The sequence below is a fragment of the Schistocerca americana genome, chromosome 11 (genome assembly GCF_021461395.2).
Source record: "Schistocerca americana isolate TAMUIC-IGC-003095 chromosome 11, iqSchAmer2.1, whole genome shotgun sequence".
Classification (NCBI taxonomy): Eukaryota; Metazoa; Arthropoda; class Insecta; order Orthoptera; family Acrididae; genus Schistocerca; species Schistocerca americana.
In genome coordinates, this window is record NC_060129.1 from 51,617,707 (window position 1) to 51,643,216 (window position 25,510).

At 45.9% G+C, this 25,510-nt stretch overlaps 1 protein-coding gene across 1 annotated transcript in view; it reads right to left on the reverse strand.

Moving 5' to 3' along the window:
• Positions 1-6,404: 6,404 nt before the first annotated feature.
• Positions 6,405-25,510, reverse strand: part of LOC124553228 (zinc finger protein 3 homolog) — a 198,795-nt gene continuing 179,689 nt past the window's right edge. The window contains exons 7-9 of the mRNA XM_047127118.1: positions 15,781-15,813; positions 15,107-15,403; positions 6,405-6,556 (exon numbers count right to left, since the gene is read on the reverse strand). Coding sequence (XP_046983074.1) covers positions 6,405-6,556; positions 15,107-15,403; positions 15,781-15,813 — 482 coding nt within the window. The remainder of the gene's footprint in view (positions 6,557-15,106; positions 15,404-15,780; positions 15,814-25,510) is intronic.

Sequence of the window (25,510 nt, forward strand, 5' to 3'; positions counted from 1 at the left end):
TCGCACTTTGCAAGAGGAGCGTCTGCGGCCTTACCACATCCAAAGCGTACAAGCATTGGAAGAACAAGATTTCCCTCCACGACGTGAATTCTCAGAGAGGTTTTTGTTACACAGTGAGCAGCATGTGTTTGCCAACAAAATACTCGTCACAGATGAAGCGTGTTTCACTCGCGACGGAATAACTAATTTTCATAACATGCACACGTGGAGAGTACACATTCCTCGCCACATAGTGGCAACACATTTTCAGCGACGATTTTCCGTAAATGTGTGGGCGGGTATGCTCGATAATTACATTATTGGGCCCTATGTTTTACCTGCACGTTTGACTGGTAACTATTACCGAACGTTTCTAGAGGAAACATTGTTACCAACGTTGTGGGTCCTCCACGATGGTGCTCCACGCCACATTGGTCACAGAGTACGCAGATTTTTGGACAGTCGACTTCCAGGACGATGGATCGGGCGTTCGGGTCCACGTCGATGGCCAGCACGCAGCCCTGATTTAAATCCACTGGATTTTTACTTTTGGGGCCATATGAAGGAACTTGTTTATGCTGAGCCAGTAAATAATGTGGACGAATCGACGCATAAGATTTTAGATGCCGCAAATACCATAAAGGCCAATGTGCATATGTGTGAACGAGTGCGACGAAACTGGGTTCGCCGTAATGAAGCATGTGTATAAGCGAATGGTGGTCATTTCGAACATTTATTGTAGTATTGGTGTAAGAGGAAACGAAGTAATGGGTTTTCTTTTCGTTACGATGTTGTTGTACAGAAGGAAAGTTATGTGAATTTAGTATTCGTTATAGCATCGCCGTAAAAAGGTGAAGCAGTTGATTGTAATTAATGCAAAACTATCTACTTGGTGATTGACTGAATTTGTACTAATAGAAATACATTGAGTTTGATATTAGCTTGTCATTACTACTACGACCTTCGTTATCGACTTGTTGAGAAACAGACTGGTTGTATTCAGTTCACGTAAATCGAATTACACATTCTTGAGAACCCAAAAACCGTTTTCATTCCATTTTTCGGTACCACCTGATTATCACACCACGTTGTTGTACACGTCTAATGATTTCAATCCTCTGGTCGGCTCGTTGCCTTTCTCTGGCCGCCCCGACACTGTAGGCCAGGGCCGGACAAACGCTGCAAAGTGTCCAGACGTGGGGAAATGCTGCACATGTACGCACGTGTGCGACAGCGAGCGACAGCGACATCTGTTATTAGGCATGTGTCCTGAATGAACGGCGGCGGCTCCTCTTCCCTGTTTATGTGGTACAAGCAAGAGCGCAACATACCCAGTCTCGTTTCCTCCTGGTGACCGTAACCTTAACAGAGAAGTACTGAGAAATGGCAGGTACTGTGAAAAGCAAAGGACGGCAGATTTATGTTCTCGGTCGTTTCGAACAAGCATCAGTGATGAAAATCACCCGCAACTGCTTGCGTTTGTCAATGAGCCCTGCATTTGTGCCCGATATTGACTATATCATTTCGCATGACCAGTGATAAACGGTGTTTGGATTTATTCCTTTCATAATTAAAAATTATTGTTTGCTACCTGTGCATTATTGCCCCATTCTGCTCCATGTTATATTATTATCAGGAAAATTGGTCATTAAACTGATTGTTGTATACTTACATTTAGGTTTTTTTTTTAAATGTGTGAAGGGCTACGCTCAGTTCAAGTCGATAAAACATAACATTCATCTAATTGTCGGTTATTACGCAGATTTCAGATGGAACTGATGAAAGGTATAGCAATAATGGTACAGGTGATCATCTAGAGGTCAGCGAGACACAAATTACGTGGGTGTAACTGAGGGCACCGAGAGTTAGTTATAGGAAATCTTGCATTGGTTTAATGTTATTTGAAATCATGACTAAGGTTCGTTGGAAGTCGCTAAGTGCTCTATTTCTTAAATACTAGATCAATTTTTTTTTCTTTTTGTGATTTTAACACCCATAGAACAGGTAGGCTGGCAGCAACACAAGACGCCGCTCTTCAGTCAAAGATAGTATAATGATAAAAACAGAGAAGACACAAGAGTTGGAACAAAACGGTGGGGAAAAAAACAGTAGACACATGAACATAAAAACATGAATCCGTTCACACTCGATGACAATCCACACTACAAACTGTTGACTAGAAGCACAAACACTGAAGATGTCGTTGTCACTGGTGAATGATGGAGTGTGACGGTGAACACTGAACATTAAACACGATGGCACACACGAGACACTGATGGCGATGATCTCCGGCGCGCGAATGTCCACTTAGCGTGTGCGAGTCGGGGGACCTGCCAAGAGGGGAATAAGGGTGAGGTGGGAGAGAGGGGAGAACAAGGATGCCAATGGCTGAGGCGATGGGGGGAGGAGGGGGACAGGGGAGGGGAAGCCCAGGGAGGAGTGGGGAGAAATAGAGGAGGGAAAGAAGAGGGAGAGAAAGGAGGGAGGGTGCCCAAAGACGCAAACACAGGAAGAGGGTGGGAGGATCAAAGTTGGTAGGAGGGGTAGATGGACGGGAGGAGGACATCATCAGGGAGAGGGAGCTGGCGGAAGCCACCTCGGGACAGGGTAAGGAGGGTGGAGAGATGGAGACCGGGTGGGACATGGGAATACAGGTGTGGCAGGGGGCAGGGGTGGGAGATGATCGGCGAGACAAGCAGGTGAGGGGGATCGAGTTTGCGGGAGGTGTACAGGATCCGTATCCTTTCAAGGAAAAGGAGGAGGTAGGGGAACAGAATGAGATCGTACAGGATCCGCATGGGGGAGAGGAGACAGATGCGATAGGCGAGGCGGAGAGCATAGCATTCAAGGATTTGAAGGGATTTATAAAAGGTAGGGGGGGCGGAGATCCAGGCCGGATGTGCGTAACAAAGGATAGGGCGGATGAGGGATTTATAGGTGTGGAGTATGGTGGAGGGGTCCAGACCCCACATACGGCTGGAAAGGAGCTTGAGGAGACGGAGCCGGGAGCGTGCCTTGGCTTGGATTGTCTGGAGATGCGGGGTCCAGGCGAGACGACGGTCGAGGGTGACGCCATAGATAGTGAGATAGAAATCAAGGAGGCAGAAGGAAGGGGTGGTTTTGCCTACAATGATCGCCTGTACTAGATCAAAAACATTATGTGTATTTACGTGCCATCAGTCAAGCTGCCTTAATAAAAAAAAACACGGTTGTTAACTGTATTACTTGTCTTACTGGGTTAAACTGTTAACATAAAAGTAGACGTCTAAATGAGTAGACTGTGACAGTATTTTAAATGTTTAATATGCGAAATACCTTCCCATGGTTGGCTTGCAAGCTGTCGAAAGAGCACTAGAATGTGCTGGTACAGAGTATCCCAACAAGTGGATAAAGTGACATCGGTGCGTAGAAACATGCACCACATGAACGCTGACAGCTGCGGCGTGAACACTGTGACCCGGAAGTTGTACACGTGCAGGAGCACCATACGCGTGCAGAATTTCTAGCCAGCCCTGCTGTAGGCAATAAGCTCGGCACGCCGTGTACTGATGGTTGTGTATACTATCTATCCTATGAACATTAGGTTTTAATAATTCAAAAATAAAGTACATGATACAAGAAAATGTCATTAGACTTTTTTGTCAAGCACACCGAGATGTACCATCTGTATAATTTTGGCGCCTTATACCGTTTATATATATATATATATATATATATATATATATATATATATATATATATATATATACTGGGTGAGTCACCTAACATTACCGCTGGATATATTTCGTAAACCACATCAAATACTGACGAATCGATTCCACAGACCGAACGTGAGGAGAGCGGCTAATGTAATTGGTTAATATAAACCATAAAAAAATGTGCGGAAGTATGTTTTTTGACACAAACCTACGTTTTTTTAATGGAACCACGTTATTTTTGTTAGCACATCTGAACATATAAACAAATACGTAATCAGTGCCGTTTGTTGCATTGTAAAATGTTAATTACATCCGGAGATATTGTAACCTAAAGTTGACGCTTGAGTGCCACACCTCCGCTGTTCGATCGTGTGTATTGGAGAGCACCGAATTACGTAGGGATCCAAAGAGAACGGTGATGGACCTTAGGTACAGAAGAGACTGGAACAGCACATTACGTCCACATGCTAACACCTTTTTATTGGTCTTTTTCACTGATGCACATGTACATTACCATGAATGGTGAGGTACACGTACACATGTAGTTTCCGTTTTCAACTACGGAGTGGAATAGAGTGTGTCCCGGCATGTCAGGCCAATAGATGTTCAATGTGGTGGCCATCATTTGCTGCACACAATTGCAATCTCTGGCGTAATGAATGTCGTACACGCCGCAGTACATCTGGTGTAATGTCGCCACAGGCTGCCACAATACGTTGTTTCCTATCCTCTGGGGTTGTAGACACATCACGGTACACATTCTCCTTTAACGTACTCCACAGAGAGAAGTCCAGGGGTGTAAGATCAGGAGAATGGGCTGGCCAATTTATACGTCGTCCACGTCCTATGAAACGCCTGTCGAACATCCTGTCAAGGGTCAGCCTAGTGTTAATTGCGGAATGTGCAGGTGCACCATCATGCTGATACCACATACGTCGACGCGTTTCCAGTGGGACATTTTTGAGCAACGTTGGCAGATCATTCTGTAGAAACGCGATGTATGTTGCAGCTGTTTGGGCCCCTGCAATGAAGTGAGGACCATACATTTACAGTCCACGGTCACTGTCGCTCCACCTGTCTGAGCTAGCGAGGATTGTCCACGGACCAGTAATGCATGTTCCGTAGATTCACTGCCCTGTGGTTTGTGAAACCCGCTTCATCGGTAAACAGGTGGAACTGCAACACATTCTCTGTTAATGCCCATTGACAGAATTGCACTCGATGATTAAAGTCATCACCATGTAATTGCTGATGTAGCAACACATGAAATAGGTGAAAGCGGTGACGATGCAGTATGCGCATGACACTACTTTGACTCAGTCCACCGGCTCTCGCAATGTCCTGTGTACTCATGTGTGGGTTCATGGCAACAGCAGCTAACACACCAACTGCACCCGCTTCTCCTGTGACGGGCCTGTTACGGACCCGTTTGCATGCCACAACCATACCAGTTGCATACAGTTGGCGGTAGATGTTTTGCAATGTGCGGCACGTTGGATACTCTCTGTCCGGGTACCGTTCTGCATACACCCTGCAGGCTTCAGCTGCATTTCGTCGACACTCGCCATAGATGAGTATCATCTCCGCCTTTTCAGAGTTCGAATACACCATGGTCACAGTTCTTACAACACTACGCTATCACAGATGTCTGGTAACACGGTGTACTACAGTTGGTCTGCGAGCGGAGACGAATGCAGATTAACAATAGCAGCAAGCGCTACATGCGGACACTGCGACAGCTAGACCAAACCACAACAGTGCACTACAGCCACACTGGTAAACACGGTCGTCATCGTAAACATGTCCTGATTACGTATTTGTTTATATGTTCAGATGTGCTAACAAAACTAACGTGGTTCCATTTAAAAAAACGTAGGTTTGTGTTAAAAACATACTTCCGTGCATTTTTGTATGGTTTGTATCAAACAATTACACTAGCCCCTCTCCTCACGTTCAGTCTGTGGAATCGGTTCGTCAGTATTTGATGTGGTTTACGAAACATATCCAGCAGTAAAGTTAGGTGACTCACCCTGTATATATATATATATATATATATATATATATATATATATATATATATATATAGGGTGTCCCAACTATCTTATCCATCATTCGAGGGTTGGATTCCCTCACTTCTTCATCGAAGACTTTCACTGCCTGGGCTACTCTCAGGGTTCATCTTCGACGTGGAAGATCCCCACCATTTCCTTGCAGTGTCGTCTGCTCGCCGTCACTACTGGTCGCCGTCCGGTCCTCCTCACCGCCGCCGGCGCCGCCGCCGCCGCCTGGTCGCCACCTGTGGGTGCTGGCCACCGCCGCCGTTTGGTCGCTGCCTGCCTTCGCCGCCGCCGCCGCCTGGTCGCCGCCGCCACCACCAGGTCGCCACCTGCCAGTGCTCGCCGCCACCGCCACCTGCCGGTGCTCGCCGCCGCCTGCCGGTCCTCACCGCCGCCGCCGCCGCCGCCGCCGCCTCCGCCGCCTGCTGGTGCCCCCTCCGCCGCCATCTGGTCGCCGCCACCGCCCATCTCGCGCGCCGCCACCATGTCCCAACCCACCAACACTATCATTTTCACCTCTCGCTCCACTGCTCCAACCACCATCACACGGAGCTCATCCTCCACCCAATTTCCGTCCTTCCTTCTCTCCCTGTCCACCCCACCCCTGCGCCACTTTCGGCTGCAACCACCCCCAACTCCTCCTCCCCTATCACTGTCGCCCCATCGACAGCTACTGACTTTCTGCCGCTCCCTGCACCACCTCCGATGGGCTCCAAGCCAGCACGGATCTCGGCTCGATGTTCCACAGTCTCTGTGACACCCACGCCCCCTCCGTCTGCGTCTTCCGCTGCTCAGGGTGGTCCTCGCCCCCGCCATCTCCCCCTGCAACCCGTCCCCCAGACCCCTATCCACCCGGTCGTGACCACAAAACCTTCAAGCGCCCGAATGTTGACCCTTCCTCCGAAGTCTCCTCCAAAAAAACCCCCAAACCCTGTGACCCACCCACCCCCATGGACGCGGCCCCAACCCCCGCCCCCACCACGCCTGCCACCCACACCTTTGTCCTCTCCAATCCTGACCCTCAATTCGTTGATGCCTGCTCCCTCACCCTCGCCATCCGGAAATACTACCCCAATGCCCCAATCTTCCTTCTGATTCCTCGCAAGGACTCGGTCATCATTAAATCCCCCAATGCTTCCTTCCACACCGATCTCCTCTCCCGCATTCCCTGTATCCAATTTGCCCAACGTGCAACCCTCAGCCCCTACCACACCCTGTCCTCTCCCCATCAGCCTCAACCTCCCCGACGTCCGCCAACCTTCACCGCTGTGATCACGAAGCTTAGCCCCGTGATCACGGAGGCTGAGGTGTTGGTGGAACTCAACTCCCGGCCTCACATTGAAATCTGCTCGGCCCGTTGCATCTTCAATGATGCCGGGCCGACATTTCTCATGCAGATATTCACTGAATCCTCCTCCGCCATTGACTGCCTCCTCACCGAGGGAGGCCTCGTCTACAATCGGCGCCATAAGGTGGACCCCTCCCGTTCCCCAGTCCAATCCTACCGCTGCCAACGCTGTCTCACCTACAACGACCACGCTACCTCTGCCTGCAAGAACCCCCCTACTTGTCTACACTGCAAAGCTTCACACTTACTCAAGAATTGCCCCATCCTCATCTCTCCTCCCTCCTGCAACACTTGCAACAAACCACATCCTACCTACTCCTCGAAGTGTAAATCGAAATCTCCACCAGTCACCCCTGAGCTCACCGTCCCTGTCCATCCTGTTGATCACTCCATCCACCCCAACAACTCGGTCTGCCCTCCCCCTACTGCCGAGGACATCATCTGTTTCACCACCATTGTGCTCCAAAACATGCACCCCTTCCAGCACTCACACACTCTTTCCCAAATCGCCCTCGCTGCCCGTTCCATCTTCCATCTTACCACCTATGCCACATACTCCCACAACCAGGCCCACTTCACCTTCACCCCCCTCACCACCCTCGTCTAACTCTCCCCTCCCATGGTACAACAACCCTACTGTATCCTGTACCACAACATTCGCTCCCTGCCCACCCACTAACTCCTCTTCCTCCACACCCTCCATCAGCACCGCATGGATGCCTTCGTCCTAAATGAAACCTTCCTTCAACCCCATATCTCTGTCTCCACGGCTCCTTACACCTTACACCGCAACGATAACCCGTACCCTCTGGCACATGGCGGAGTTGCTATAGGCCACCTCAAGCACATCCCTGTCCAGCCCCAACCTCTCCTTAACAATCCTGCCGAGCATCTCACCCTCAGCCTCTTCTTCCCCACCCTTACCATCACCTGTGCCACCATTTATGTCCGCCCTCGCACCCCATCCCGTACGATTTCCTGGCCCACATTGACCGCACCTTCTCCACCTACGTGATTGCCGCTGACCTCAATATCCACAGCCGTGATCCTGCCGACCTCCAGCGGTGGCATCAGTTTCTCACCACTCTCCAGGGAGACCTGGTTCCCCTGCCTCAGCACACCCGACCCAAATCCAACACCACTCCTGATGTGGTCCTTGCCTCTCCCAACCACCTTGGGCGCATCACCGCAGATGTCCTTGACCTCATTGGCAGTGACCATGCTCCTGTTCTCCTCACTATCTCTAATGGTCGCCATCCCTGCAATGCTCCTCACCCTGACGTCCCTCCTATACTTGTCCATGATTACTCCCATGCCAACTGGGATGCCTACTGGGACTCCATTCACACCCAGGTTGATGGCCACGACCTTACCCTCCAATCTCCTGATGACATCTCTTGCACTGCTGCCTTCCTGCACCAGACCTTGTCTGACACTGTCGCCACCCATATTCCCACCAAAGCCATCCACCCTCACCGCCCCGCCCTACCTCCACAGGCCATCCTTCTTCTTCGAGAGTCCCTATGCCTCTACCGCTCTTTTCTCCGCACTCATGACCGGGATACACTTACCCGCCACAGGCAATTACAACGACACATCCGCAACCTGCTTACTGTGAAGAAACACCGTGCCTGGCGCCAGACATATACACAACTCCACGCTCCCCATAAACTCTTCCAAGTATTGGTCTGCTTTCCACTGCCTTACTGGGATCCGCCCCATCCCCAGTACCCTCTCCTCCTTAATGACCTTCCCTTTCCTGAAAACCTCAGTAAGGCCAACCACTTTGCCTCCCACCTCTCTGATGTTTTTTCCATCCCAGATGATCCCCACTTTGATTATTCCCTCTTCCCTGATGTCATGGACCATACGAATACCTCTGTTCCTCCCCTTGCTCCTAGCTTCCAGTACTTCAGCCACACCCCACCATCTGAACGTAACACTCCCATCACTACACAGGACATCAGCCTCACACTCTGCACTAAACGCAACACTGCTCCCGGCCACGAGTGCGTTACCTACCGCCACCTCAAACACTGCCCTCCCTCCTTCCTTTCAATCCTTGCCACCCTCTACAATGTCATCCTTGTCACTGGCTTCTATCCCGACCTGTAGAAAACCTCCCATATCCTGATGTTCTCCAAACCCAACAAGCCTCCATCTGATGCCTCTTCCTATCGTCCTATCTGTCTCACATCAGTGTTCAGCAAGCTCTTGGAATCCATCCTTTCCCGGCGCATCCATCACCACCTCCACCAAAACCACCTCCTCCCAAACACCCAATGTGGCTTTCGACCTTCCTTCTCTGCTGATGACCAACTCCTCCGCCTCACTCATCTCATTTCCCTCCAGCTTAACTCCCGTCGCTCCGCCATTTTTGTCTCCCTTGACCTCGAAAAGGCCTACAACTGTGTCTGGCATCCCGGTCTCCTGTTTAAACTCCAAACCTACGCCCTTCCTATCAGCTACATCCATCTGGTGGCCTCCTTCCTCTCCCACCGCCCCTCCTATGTTACCATCCATAATGCCAATTCCCACACCTTCTACCCCTCTGCAGGTGTACCCCAGGGCTCTGTCGTCTCCTCTCTCCTCTACCTCCTGTACACGGCAGATATGCCCCAACCCCCCCCCCCCTCCAGTGCACCTCTTGCAATATGCTGATGACACCGCATTCCTCGCCCTCGCTCCTACCCTCCACCAGTCCCAACGCCTTCTCTAGCATCACCTTGACCTTTGTGATGCATGGTGTAACCAGTGGCTCCTGAAACTCAACTCTTCCAAGACCCAGGCCATCATCGTAGGTCGTACCACTCGCTCCTTCCGGCTCCTGGATTTCTCCCTTACTGTCTGCGCCCGTCCTGTCTGCCTCACCCCCACCCTCACCTACCTTGGCCTCATCATTGACCGTCACCTCACCTGGATCCCTCATCTCCGCTTCATCAAATCCAAAGCCCACAACCGCCACCGACTCCTCTCTGGCTGGACATGGGGGTTTCACCCCTCTACCATCCTCCACACCTACAAATCCTTAATCCGTCCCATCCTCTGTTATGCCAGTCCTGCCTGGATATCTGCCCCCCCCCCAAATTCTATAAGTCCCTCCAGATCCTTGAGCGTCATGCACTCCGCCTCGCCTTCCGTATACGCCCCCCGTCATCAATGCAGATCCTCTATGATCTCATTCCTTTCCCCCATCTGCTCCTATTCCTCGAACATATCCGCATCCTCTACACCTCCCGCCGTCTTGAACACCCTCACCCCCTGGTTGCTCCTCTCCTCTCCCATCCCCGCCCCCTGCCACATCTTCACCGTTGTGTCCCCCCTACCCTACACCTCTACACCCTACATCTCCTTTCCCAAGGTGGCTTCCCTCAACTCCTCCTCCCGGATGATGCCCTCTCTCCCTCCATTTATCCTTCGTATCAACTCTGATCCTCACCCCCCTCCTTTCCTCCATCCTTTCCCTGGGCTCCCTCCTCCTCCCCCCTTCCATCCTGTGTTTTCTCCCCACCTATCCTCTCTCTATCTCCTTTCTCCCCCCCCCCCCCGAGTCCTTTTGTACTCCCCTTCTCTGCCTTCCCCACTCCCTGGCATGTCTGCTCAGCACCCCCAACCCCTCTTATGGATCCTCATCTTCCATTGGCTCCTTTCCTCCCTCCCCCTTCACTTTTCTTCTCCTTCCCCCCTTTTTTCCCGTCATCTGACCAGTTTCGCCCCACCTGCTTTCGGGTGTGGTATATGTGCCACCTTTTTAGTCCAGTGTTTAAGTGAGTGTTCAGTGTTGTGCGTCTTTCCACAGTGTTGCGAACAGAAATCGTGCTGTCGCTGGGTGTGCTTTTTATATGTCTTGCGAACAGAACCCAGACCGTCGCTGTGTTTTTTAATTGCCTGTCTATTATTTTTCTGCTTCCTGTGTATTTTATTAGCATCATCCACCCTGTGTTTTATGTTTTAAGCTCCAGAATTTTCTGCCATTTTACCTTTAAGTCACCTATTTTATCGCCAACTGTTATTATATTTTTTATTATCTTCATCTTTTTAAAACAAATTCTGTAGGCTGAAGAGTGGCGTAATAAGCCCCTGCCAGCCCGCCCTCTTTAGGGAGAATCGAAACTCAATAAAGGAATATAAAAGCTATCTTGTCCACCCAAAATATCTCTGGAACAATAACAGCTATTGGAAAATGACTTTCACCGGTATCAATGTAGGGCTGGGGCCCATGAATGTTCATATTTGGAAACATTCTAAAACGAAAGCATATGTGTCTTTTAACACACACTTATGTTTTTTTTAAATGGACCTCCTATATTTTTTCTTCAGCAATCCATAGCATGACAAAGCACATACACAATGGCGTTGATTGCATCGCAATATTCGTATTACATCCCGAGATATTGAGACGCGAAGTTGACGCTTGAAACACCCGACATGCGCTGCTAGCGCACGTCCTGAGGCTCAGGCGTGAACTCCATGCTGCCCCTAAGTGCGATGTGATTGACATGCGTAATCACACTTCCATACTTATCAAGAGGTCCGAAACGAATAATACAGTCTGCTGCTATCCTGCATTAACGTCGTACATTCCAGCAGGTATTTATCCCATAGGCTAGGGGTGATGCTGTTCTGTAACAAAGTTAACTTCGCTTATCGTTAATCCGTTACTAAAAAGGTAATGCCGTTCAACGTTAAAACTTTACTTTACTGTAGATCAAGCGCAAGTGACAGTTAATCATTCACTAGTAATAGTAAAATTCATGTTGATGGTTTTAGTGAAACGAGCAAATGGACTAAATGTTTTACCGTTGTTTAGGTAAAAATGTTTTGATTTGGGAAGTTCAGATAGGACATAGAAGATGAATGTAAACATGTTTAACCAATTAGTTTTATTATCACATAATTATTAATGTTATGTTTATCTAATGCATTAAATGACAAATTGTTGTAAACAAATGTTTCTTAATATCACTGGGTAAAATGGCCCTTTGTAGAAACTTCCACTGTGATACCAGCACTACATACTAAACCTAGCGTTCACATCTCATGCTCAAATTGATGCCCATTGGCTTGCATACATAGGGTCCCTCTGCGGATGAAGGATGCCCTACTTCGTGCTACTGTTTCCTCTTTGATGGCTGTACAAGCATCAATAATGCGCTGCTTCATGTCCTCTAGTGTTGTTGGTTCATGTTGGTAAACAGCATCCTTCACTGCTCCACAAAGAAAATAATCCAGCGATGTAAGGTCCGGATATTGGGCAGGCCACCTAACTGGGCCACCTCGTCCAATCCAACTACCAAGGAACTTACGGTTCAGAAGTCGTCGTACTCGTAAGGCGTTATGTGCAGGGCATCCGTCATGCTGATACCACATGACCATTCTCCGGTTCAGAGGTACGGTGTCCAAGAGAACAGGAAGATTGTGTCGTATAAATCTGGAGCATTATCTGCATTTTGGATGCCATTCATAAAGAAAGGTCCGATAATGGTATCTCCAATAATGACACACCAAACATTAACTTTCCACGGATGTTGATGCTCTACCTGATGGAGCCATTTTGGATTGTCTGCGGACCAATAATGCATATTCCTCATATTGACAATTCCTTTGTTGGAGAATGATGCCTCGTCGGTAAAGAGAACATTTGCAAAAAAAATTGGATTAGTCAGAAGTTTCTGCTGAGCCCACCGACAAAATGTTACCCTATTGCGGAAGTCATTTCCATGAAGATCCTGGAGTAAATGAACATGGTAAGGATGAAATTTATGACGTTTAAGAATATGCTGTACACTTGATTTCGACACATCAACTTCACATTCAGTTTGATGTGTGCTGATTTGAGGATTCACAGCTATGGTAGCGAGCACAGCAACTTCAGCTCGTTCATCTGTGCGTGTTCTAGGACGATGTCGAGGTCTTGGATTTAAGCTTCCCGTTTCACGTAGACGAGATGTGAGACGACCAAACATCCAGCGCGAAGGCGATGGCTTGTCAGGGAATCGTCTTCTGTACAGTCGTTCTGCCTGAACAGCATTTCGTCCACCTACGACAGGGTACAGCACAGGTATGTAGAGTAGGGTAGAAAACAGACATATTAACTTAATAATCATAATGTTCGCTAACAGTACTATCAACAAACAAGCAATCTCATAACGTATTTCCCGTCAACGTACATTCTCCATAGATCAGCAGCATTTCTACCATATCTTCATGTGTGTACATTATACTGTACAACATAAGTTTCACAACACAAGGTTTATTCACAATGTTTACTACCTCCGTGCCGTCACTAGATTACTCTGATGCACGACTACACTGGCAAGCGGTGTACTGCACGCCAAAGCAACAACAAATGGGATGCTCGGAGGGTGGTGGAGTACAGGAGTTTGCATGTCTCGCAAATCATAAACGAGGCATAAACTGTGGCAGTAGTGGGAACTACGTTGGACACTTGACTAGGTAGAGCCAGGCCTTGCGCGACAGGCACAATGGGTCATATAACGCATTAGATAAACCTTATTTTGGGTGTGCAGGATAAATATGACAACCTGATGGGTGTACACCGATCGGTACTGGTTCATATTTACGTAGATACGTAAAACGTGCAAGACGGAAACCATTATGTGCTTATGAGAGTTGATGGCAGCAGACCGTAGTATTCGTTTCGGACCTCTTGATAAGTATGGAAGTGTGATTACACATGTCAATCACCTCGCGATTACGGGCAGCATGGGGTTCACGCCTGAGCCTCAGGACGTGCGCTAGCAGCGCATGTCGGGTGTTTCAAGCGTCAACTTCGCGTCTCAATATCTCGGGTTGTGATGGGAATATTGTGATGCAATCAACGCCATTGTGTATGTGCTCTTTCATGCTATGGATTGCTGCAGAAAAAATATAGAAGGTCCATTTAAAAAAATACAAGTGTTTGTTAAAAAACACATACGCCTTCGTTTTAGAATGTTTCCAAGTATGTACATTCATGGGCCCCAGCCCTACATTGATACCGGTGAAAGTCCTTTTCCAATAGCTGTTATTGTTCCAGAGATATTTTGGGTGGACAAGATAGTTGGGACACCCTGTATATTGACGAAAAATACACTGTGGTCATTGCAACATCTTCCATGTATAGATTACACCAACTGAACAGCCTCTACTCTCTCGCCCAACAGAACAATAACTGCACACGACATCCTCTGAACTAGTACTGCTCTCGACATCCTCTCAACGAGCACTGCCCACGGCAACCTCTGAACTACAACTGCTCTCGACATTCTCTGAACAACTACTGCCAGTGGAGGCGGTGGAATAATACTCTTCGGCGCAATCTCTGGCGCTGTGACTCAGTGTAGCCGCCTTTCAATGGGTATGGGCGTGGAGGCAACCTAATGAATGCATGGACCCTGCATGTCAAAAGGGGACTGTTCAAGCTGGTGGAGGCTCTGTAATGGTGTAGGGCGTGTGCAGTTGGAGTGATATGGGACTACTGATACGTCTAGATAAGCCTCTCACAGGTGAAACGTACGTAAGCGTCCTGTATGATCACGTGCATCCATTCATGTCCATTGTGCATTCCGATGGATTTCGGCAATTCCAGCAGGACAATGCAACACCCTACACTTCTGCAATTTCCGCAGAGTGGCTCCTGGAACACTCTTACACAGTCCTTGACAATGGTGTACTTTTTCCCCAAGTTGTGTATTTGGAACAGCAGATGAAACATAGCAATCAACATCTCCGAAGCCTGGTGGCCCTGCAGGATCTGATCACTAGTGTGTGGCTTCAGCTGTGTTATACCTGAACAATCTTACTCTCTTCCTGGTTAATAGAGGACATTTACGAAGCTAGATGCGGTGTTTACGCCGTCATAGCCTGCTGTCGCCCAGTGGCTGGCCGATGTGTTGTCACATATGCTTAGTGAGGGACATTAGTCTAAGAAAACAGGACAAGTGGCAGCAGACAGAACGAATGTAACAAGTGGAGAGGAGGATCAGGTGCATAGTGGTTGCAGCCTTCAGTTGTGTATGTACCATGCACGGGGCAGGGGTTGGTGCAGTCGGCAGCGACGAGGCACGCGAGACCACCGCAGAGTCCCCTGCCAGAGGTCCAGGTGATGCTGCGAACCACCGCCAGGGCGCCGCCGCGACTCTCCTCGTCTGTGGGCTGCTGGTCTCCCTCTGCAGGCGGCGGCGGTCCGTGACTCCAGCTGCTCTGTGCCAGGCGCGCCACAACCGGCACTGCGATGCAATGCGTCTCGAGGTCCTGCACGGTTGCAACATCCAGTGACTTCCTGTAAAGCGTTTTCTGGTCATCTTGAGGGTTGCACTCTGCTCAGACAGGGCTTTAATTGATTGGCGACTCCATAGTGTCCTATGCACTACGACCAGATAATGGGTATACTTGGAAGGAGAGACAGCATTGGTCGTATATTTTTGTTTATTATCGCAAAATCGATTTTCGGTCACTTAGTGACCATCTTCAGTGCTGTAATATATAACTTAAATTAGTAAGCACTGATGTCAATAAGCTTACGGCGATCACATAGTCTATGTGATCGCCATAAGCTTATTGACACCAGTGCTTACTAATTTAAGTTATATATTACAGCACTGAAGATGGTCACTAAGTAACCGAAAATCGATTTTGCGATAATAAACAAAAATATACGACCAATGCTGTCTCTCCTTCCAAGGGCTTTAATTACCTGCCTCTACATCAACAACACCATCCATTGAAACTGCAACAACACGAGAAGGGCAATGGACAAACATCAACATGGCATGAATTGCACTCCATGCTTCCACAAGCAGTAGATCAGCACTTCAGCTGGCTATCACCAGTGTGACCACGGTGGCGACTCACCTAGACATGGACGCAATGACAGGTGCGATGACGCTGGTGCGTCCAACGACGAAGCTGTACACTGGGTTGACACCATAGGGTAGGGTGCCCTGTTTTCTGATGGTGGCCCAATAGCAGGTGGGTGGCTATTTTCTCTTTGGACAGTGCTCTCAAAGCGGAAACTAGATGAAATCCATGCACTGCCACCATTTTACTATCCTGCTAACTGCCAAACATATCAGCCACGTTCTGTGTAGCTGATTTTTTCTTAATATTTTACATTTGAACGCAATATTTTGTAGACACAGTGTAAGCAACAGCCAATGGCTTTGCCGCAGTGGTGACACCAGTTCCCATCAGATCATCGAAGTTAAGTGCTGTCAGGTTGGGCTGGCACTTGAATGGGTGACCATCCGATCTGCCAAGTGCTGTTGGCAAGCGGGGCAGACTCAGCCCTGGTGAGGCAAACTAAAGGAGCTACTTGATTGAGAAGTAGCGGCTCCGGTCTTGTAAACTGACATACGGCCAGGATAGCGGTGTGCTGACCACATGCCCCTCCATATCCGGATCCAGTGACGCCTGTGGGCTCAGGATGACAAGGCGGCCGGTCCGTACCGTTGGGCCTTCATGGCGTATTCGGGTAGAGTTTAGTTTAGTTTTTCAATCTAAGCAACTCAATCACACGGTAACAACTTCGATTTTTTAGTCTTATTTGTTGGTTATGTATTATTGAAACCTGTGAGTGGCGTTCGAATGCAGTAATTCATTACATGTTTCGGTAATTCAACCATGTTTGTCAAGAGGTAAAGGTGCCTAATTTCGAATACTGTTAGGGTGCCCTTTTAGACCATCTGACAAATGTGCCTCTTTCTAGATTTCGCTTTTTATTTCTTTTCAGGAGATGGCTGGACAGATGTAGGTAGGAGGAAGGCAATTAATTGAGTTTCTTAAAAACGTCCAAAGTGTTTCGGGTGGCAAGATCTACACTTTTAGATAACGTAATGTCAGGAAACTCGGAAGAGAAACTGGGCTCTAGGGTAGGCAGAAAATGTGCTTTAGGAAGAGTCGTCAGCTCAAGACAAGCAAAAATGCTAGACAGCAATTTTAGAAGTAGGATAATTTTCAAAAAGTGAAAACACTAAATCACCCAAAAGATCAGCCAGAACTAAAAAAAGCCGCCTACAATGAGTTGGGGAGGGGGGGGGGGAAGAATGAAAATGGACATATGAGTTATCATTTGCTAAGGAGTCTGTTTCCCTCCTCTTGACAGACGACAAAGACAGCGCACATGAGGACTGCCTCTATTATTCTGTCTCATACCATAAAGATAAATCTGAGGAAGATTGGGTAAGGTGTTTAGAATGTTTCCATTGGGTACATAAGCTGTGTACTGGGACTGAGAAACCTGGATGGAAGGTGTACAAATGTGAAAACTACAAATGTAGTTATACGTGTATCATTATTGTAATTGAACTGGAATATCTCAATATTACTTTTTGTAATAAAACAATATTTCTATAGGTATGGAATTTAGAATTATCCTTATGAAATTAAGAGACAGAGAATTTGAAATTGCTCATCCTTTTAGTACACACTCCCAAATTAAAAACTTAATCTGCTGAGCTTTGCTATAAACGGATGTATATAACCAAAATATGTTATGTCGTACATAAATCTGTAATTCTTGGAAACTTTCAGCTGATTCTTAATCAACCATATCCTTAGATTTTCTTACCTACCCGAAAACAGGGCATCTCACACTGTCGTCTATTCAGCATATTCGCCATTCTCATTGCAGCATCACGATAGATGTGTCCATGTGTTGAGGCTCCAAGGAGAGCATAGGCGGCCATGCTGCATTTGTCGTTCCCACGCATGGGCAGCAGCTGGCAGCATTGTATGGGGTGCTATTTTGTACACAGCCCATAGTCGGTAAGTTGGACAGCAGCCTCCCATATTTCCGATTTGTCAAGGTCGGTGGCTGTCCACTGTTTTTAAGACCTTGTTGACATTATCTTTCAACCAAATAATTCAAGGCCTCATGTTGTCCATCCTGTCTGGGCTTGTGTTACAGTGGTAATGTTACGTAAATTGAAGGTAGAAGTGGGAGAAAGGAAAGGAAGGGAAAGAAACTAATACCATCAGCTGCATCTGGACTTCATACAGAATGAGTGGCGAAGAGTCAAAACTTGTGCCAGAGCGATCCTTCCCGTCGTGGAAACGGAGTTCCTTAAAGGTGTTAATGATCTGCAGTATCCTGCCATTAAATGGAACTAACTGTCACATTCCACCACCCACCCAATGTTGCCTCTGGAGATAAAGGCACAAGTCTTCATTATCTTTGGGAGGATAATGCCGTGATAACGCCGAGCATATCAATCACTGAGTGGTTTTGTGAGACCACGTTGTGAGCTATAATGGCCCAGATTTTCTGGATGGAAGTTATGGGGTCAGCTTAAACACTCAGCCACAGGACTTCCATATACATGTCTGTGATCGAGTAAATGGAGAGTCTAGCTATACCGACTTACCTAAAGATATAGCGAATAAGAAGGCATGCATTAATGTCAAAAATGAAAAAGCCTTGTTTTGCATGGTCAGTCCTGGCTTGCAAAAGAAATTATACAAAAGGTCTGCAGTGTACTGGTAGATACCATTTGCGTAAAAATACTATCCCTAGAGGGCATAACTTTGATGCTACCGAGTTCCAAATGAAGATCCAGAACATACCTAAATTTGAGGCTCATAATACTGGACAATCGCTTCATGTTTATGGCTTGGAGTAATGCAAGTCAGATGAGCAGAACAAGCGTATAGTCATCAGCCATTTATCACAATTTGCCACTGATTCTAGGATGCATGAGCCGACCGCTGTGGCCGAGCGGTCCTGGGCCCTACAGTCCGGAACCGCACTGCTGCTATGGTCACAGGTCCCAATCCTGCCTCAGGCATGGATGTGTGTTATGTCCTTAGGTTAGTTAGGTTTAAGTAGTCTAGCAGACTGATGACCTCAGATATTAAGTCTCATAGTGCTTAGCGCCATTTGAACCATTTTTAGGATGCATGTAAACATGGTCTTATTCTATGATGAGAAAAATAAGGAGAAAGGGAATTATCATTATGTTTGGATCCAAGACATGTCCCATTTTCTAGTCTCTGTATGAGTAAAAATAAGGGTAAAGAAAATAAGGGTACAGAACATATTGCATAAGGTGCTTCAATGCCTTTTCGAGAAGCGAGTATTTAGCAAGTATCTAGTAGATTGTCCCTCCAAGGACCCTTTAGGCGTTATTGTGCTTACTGAGGAAAACAGTTTCATAAAGTTTCGGAATGCCCACCATCAGGAGTGATGTCTGTTTCTGATATATGCCAACTTTGAATGCCTCCTTGCTCCTGTGACACGCTGTGCAAGTGACCCTCCAGCCTCAAATACTGCCTTTTCAGAAAAACGTATCTCATATGTACTGTGTTCCAAATGGTATCGTCCTATGTTTCAAGTCTAAACCACTAGAAATCTTATGTCACGGACGATCCTGCAGTTGGCTTCTCACTGAGCTTGAAAAACTTTCATAGAGCTTTGATAAGCTTTACCGTGACAATGTTCCCATGACCAGAACTCAGGAGAATAAAGATTTGTACAATAACATGGTTGACTGTCACGTTTCTGGGCTGCCATTAGGTAGAAAAACAAGAGACTCCTCACAGGGACCACTGTCATCTTACAGGGAAGTTCCCTGGAGGAGCTCACAAGACGTGAAATTTGAAGTACTAGTGACCAAGGCAGATACCATAATTTAAGTGGGTATGCACTCACTTTCTTGTTGAGTACTTGGCTGATTTTGGCTGGGAGAAAAATCAGTTCGGTGTCCTGCCTGCGAGTGTCGAGAAATATATTTAATTCTCCAAACGAATGATGCCAAGACTCACACTCTGCTTCCTTGACTCGCTTCGTTTTATGCAGGGACCACTCCAGAAACTCGTTAAAACTGCACATCACTCGAGCTGCTTTTCCCTATGAGGAGAAGTGGCTAGGAAGGGGGTTTTCGCACACAAGTATCTGGACATCATGGCAAAACACAACGAAACCAGGCTACATGACGTAACTGCAATTTCCAGCAACGTAAACGGCGGTGCCATAATGGATGCAGATTATGAGCATACCATGAATGTCTGATTTGAATTCAGCAACTCCACCTTAGGACAGTATACACAGATTTACCTGGACACAGACGTCAGCTTGCTTGCGGATGTTTTCGAGAAATTCAAGAGTCTACAGATGACCATATATTCTCTGTATCCCACCCTTTATTACGTGGCACCTGGGTTGTATTGGGACACAATGCTTCAAAAAAGGAAGTGCAGCATCAAATTATTGACTGATTCCAACATGCTTCTTTTCTTGGAGTGAGAGATTCATGGGGGAGTTTGCTAATGTGTCCATACGCACGCCAAGGCAAATACCTCACAGATGGGTGACAGGTTCATTGCATCCCTTGATTCGAATTGCATCATGTACTTGAATGTAAATAACTTATATGGGTCTGCCATGCAGCGATCACTGCCAACTGACGAGTTGCGATAGGTGCCCAGACAAATGCATGGGATTAGTTGGAAAATTCAAGGGCAGTATGGCGGCTGATGCTGATGTAGGATACGGGGTGGAGGCAGAACTCACATACCCTATTAGTTTGCATGATGCACAATCTCGTTTGCCACTGTGTCTGGAGCAGCTAATTCTGCGAGGATGCTCCACCCCAAAACTGATGACAACATTGGGAAATGAGGAGAAATATATTATTTACCATTATAATCCTAGCAGTATCTAAGGTAGGGGTTAGAACTGGTTAGAATCACTCAGGCTGCCTCCTTCAAGCATTCCCCCTGGCTGAAAGAGTATATTCATTTGAATGCAAGTCAGAGAGCTTCCATGATGTGTGCCCTTAAGAAGGATTTTTATAAATGAATGAATAATTCAATTTTTGGCAAAACAATGGAAATTTGAGAGATCGTCGTGAAATTTTGATTACAACTGAATTGGATGGGCGTTATGCCATAAGAGAATGCATTGCCGGACCGAATTTTAAGTGGGTCGCCATATTCAATGAGAGATTTTTTACTGTGGAGATGGGGAAGACTGCAGTGGAGCTCATGAAGCTTATTTATGAACAAATGTGCATACTGGACTTATCTATATTCCTCATATTCCACTTTCATTATGAGTCAGGGAAAACGTACTTCACAGATCCAAAGTTACTTTATATGGATACAGGTAGCTTCATCTACTGAATGAAGAACTGTGATCCTTATGAGGTAATGAGGTACCATGGTAATGAATTTGGCATATCTTCATACACAGCCCACAATCCTTATGGTATTGTTCCACAGAAAAAGGGGATTATTGGCCTTATGAAAGATGAGGTGAATGTATTGCCAGTTGTGGAGTTCTCAGGTCTGTAGTCAGTAATGTATGCATATCACACATTCGAAGGTGCCACCTAAATATTTATTTATATACACTGTATGTGTAGTGCGTCACGCAAATAGAACAGCTTTTAAGTTTCACCTGCTGATAACTGTCCAAGAATGGATAGTTTTTAAGTATTATAGCTCACAGTCCATCACAATTATTGTAAAATATCTGCTATGGGACTGTGGAATTTAGTTGCAGTAAAAAAGTACCTCTGTGTTAGTTTTTATGATAGATTTATGTATCTGGAAAATTGTAAATATTCACATCCATTGCCACTGGAAAATTGTAGAAATATTCTCAACCAGTGTTGCTGCTGGGAGGGATTTTTGCCTAGTTATTAGTACTAGCATATAAATTAAAAGTATCTCCGCACTGAAATATCAGAGCCACATTGTGTCTCAAGAACTGAACTGTACCTCAAGAAATGACCTATACCTCAAGAACTGAACTGTATCTCAATAACTGAACTGTCTCTCAAAACTCAAATTGTTTGTGTGTGAACTGAATAAATGAAAAATTCGTTACTGTATATCTTCGTTGGTATTTACAAAAAAACCTATCCCCTATTTCGTAGTGTATTAGTTCTGAAGATGAAGGTGAAGTTTAACATGTAAGATAACAAAATGTATAGAATGGTTGCATGGGATATGCCTGTCGTGCTGCACATATTCGGTTATGGGAGCAGGTGGCAGATGATTGTGCCTGCTTCCACATACATACAGCAAACATGTCTAAAATTATATCTCCTGTGCGTGAACAAAATTATAGACATAGTATCTGAGTAAAACTGTATACTATCAAAGTGGCACAGGGTGAAGAGAAATCATATGCAGACTTTGAGATGAAAATTTTTCACCCAACTTAACAGATGTTTTACATTTCCATAAGCAGACACAGCACTATTTTTCACATTTTCTTCTGTGTTTTGAGTCGATGGAAATCAGGACACCCGAAAACTTCCAGGTCTTGAATAGCAGCAAACTTGAATATTCGACGTATTAATGTGATCTTCTCCTTCCTCTTCACATAGATGATGGTATCTGTGTGGTTGAATAATCGGAGCGACGTCACTATGTCTTTATATTGTATTCAAGGATCATCCCAGCGAATTCCATAGTTGAAATGTGTTAATCACTTGCACTCCTTTGTGTTTTAGCACACTTAACATCTTGGAAAAATCTTGGTGATGCAATGTTTGCTGAGAATGTCTCTATTGTAGCTGGATCTTCTGTGTATGTTATGAATGAAACATCTATAAATATGTACTGTCTATGCTCATTGTCATAGAAACCCTGAGCATCTGCAATGATGAAATACCATTGTGGAACGCTCTGGGTATGGGGCAGCACATGTTCATTTGTACACCTTGTTGCACAGCGCAGGTGAGAGGGCAGTAGTTGACCACAAGGTCCTGTATAATAAAAGCATACACTGCAGTGTAATCTGGGAAATTTGCCAAAGATTCAAATTCAAGTCATACATCTAGAGATCTAGATTGATTTATCTCTTTCTGTTTTGAGCAGTCTATTACAATGATTGGCACCAGCTCCTTGAATTTACAACTAATGAATAGACATACTTCCACTTCATATTACGAAACACAGAACCTCACATACATGTCATACGCTAGACTGTATACATCTTCATCCCACTTCAGGTGTAAATTATCATACAGGTAGAATTTGGAGTTCAGGAAGTCTCTGGCATTAGTTAACTTGCAGTTATCAAATTTGGTGAATCATTTGCTATATTTCCTCTTTTATTGGTCTGAAACGCAAGTATGATGAACGTGAGCATCTCCAGATGAGCGGAAATTTTAATAGACCATGATGTCACCTTGCAGTCGGTAGCATCGCGAACTCAAAACCTCCCATGAACAGAAAGATAACGGTAGAAATACACCACCATTCAGAACTTGTAAAAGCTTCAAACGCTGCTTATCTGATACAATGATGTGTGGCATTTTCCATATAGTGATCTCGTTCTCCTCTTGATCTCCATGAATGAATGAGTTGTTATGTGTTGCACTCCATACCACATGTCTTCAAAGTATCTCATAAGCAGTTTCAAAGGTATACATGCAGTAAATCTCTTGTACTCATCCATTGTTCTATCCATTGGTTCATCAATGAGCCATCCAGCATTTTCTAAATCGTTCATATCCGAAGGAGACGCAGATACATACGTTTTAAGAGTTGTTACACCTACATTGCGTGTAAAATCAAACTCGACCCCATAAAGTCCATATCGTATCTCAGGAAACAGGAATGCTAAAGCATTATGCATAAGGTTCGATGCCACTGTAGCAGTACCATCCCTTTTCGTAATGATCCATCAAGATATATGAAACTCTTGCATGTGAGGGTTAAAGCGTCTTGGTGTTGGATGACAGTCCTGATTTCATTGCTCTTGTTAAAACGTGTATGATGCATAAGGTTTCTCCAAGAACTAATCATAGCGTACAATACACTCATCATATTCCATCGGGATAGTTATACTGAACAATGTCATTGCATGGCTTCAGACTCACCGATTTAAGAAACTCGTAGTCTGCTTGTATTATCTCCTTGCTGTACTGTTGTGAAGAGCCACAGTGTGCGTTGAGCACTTTGGTTTCATACCTTATGCACATCCTGTCTTTGTTGTCAATATGGGGATACTGGGATCTCTGACTGATTGAACCTTCCAGTCCGGCAACTTAAAGGTCATCGCTTTTGCCGTCAATAGGCCCAGGCTTGTTGAAGGCCACCACCGTTTCAGGGTCTCTGCAGCTACAATGTCACTGCAGCTCTGCTTTAAATGCAGCCATACAATAATTTCATTGGCATGAAAGTTGACAAGTCGATTATGCTGGTCCACAATACTCAGCTCCAGATAGTCAAAAGCTTGAACTGTTACTAGTAGGTAAATAGCGTTGGTAGAGGTCTCAACGACATTATACTTTGTTCCCACTGATGGGGATAAGGGTTTGATGGGGTGTTACACTCAAATGGATTGTACTGATAGATAGTATATCGACCGACTGGTCTGGTCTGTAGAACTTATTCGGATCCTTCTTTGAAACATGTTTTTTTGTGAAACCCCGCTTCCATCCTATTGATCCTTTCTGGTTAATGTGAATCGTTACTCTCATTGTCTTTATTTCAGATTTGAGTGTATTGATATTTACATGTAGCGCAATCCCTTTCCTAGACTATTTTAAATCTTAGTTTCAATCGTCAATATCGTATGCACCAGGTTCTATTCCACAATTTCCAGATAAAATTTATTGTTAGCCTCCGTGATATTCGGAACGTTGTTGTAAGTCTCCAAGACCAATCAGCACAGTATTCCACTCCCAATTGCCAAAATCAATCAGTGCGAGCAATTCCCACGTAATACAGTCGATATATGTTTTAAAGTCAGACTATATGACATTTCATCTGGACATCAACTGATGGGTGAATGCTTAATGCATCTCCATATACATATTTCCAGAATCGTGTACAGTTCTGTCAGTGGGCACAACAGAAAATCCTCGCCAACCCGAACTTCTTCTCCAATGTTCTATTTACCAATGATTGTTCCTTCTCAAACAAAGGATAGGTAAATACGAGGAACATGCATTATTGGTCCAGTGACAACCCACGATAGCTTAGACAGGTGGAACATTATTGTCAATGGAGAGCTAAAGTCTGGTGTGGGATGCTTGGTACTATAATTATTGACCCTTATTTCATCAATGGCAGTCTAAATGGCACAGCGTGTGCCAACTTCCTCAGACGAATTCTTCATCCTCTTCTGGATGAAGTGCCGCTCAAAGCCAAAATGCTTATGTGGTATCAACACAATGTAGGTCCAGCACATAATGTCTTGCATGCACATTGTGCTCTGAACCGAAGGTAACCTGCCAGATAGGTTGGTCGAGGAGGAACAGTTACTTGACCTGTTAGGCCTCCTGATTTATATCCTCTGGAATTTTCACTTTGAGGATGCATAAAGACTTTGTCTATCGCGATATTCCAACAACTCCAGAGGACATGTAGGAACGTATGGTGCTAGCTTGTAATTCTCTTCAGCAGGCAACACTGGGAGCACTAAGTAATTCTTTCAGTCAACGAATGCATCAGTGTATCGGTCTCCA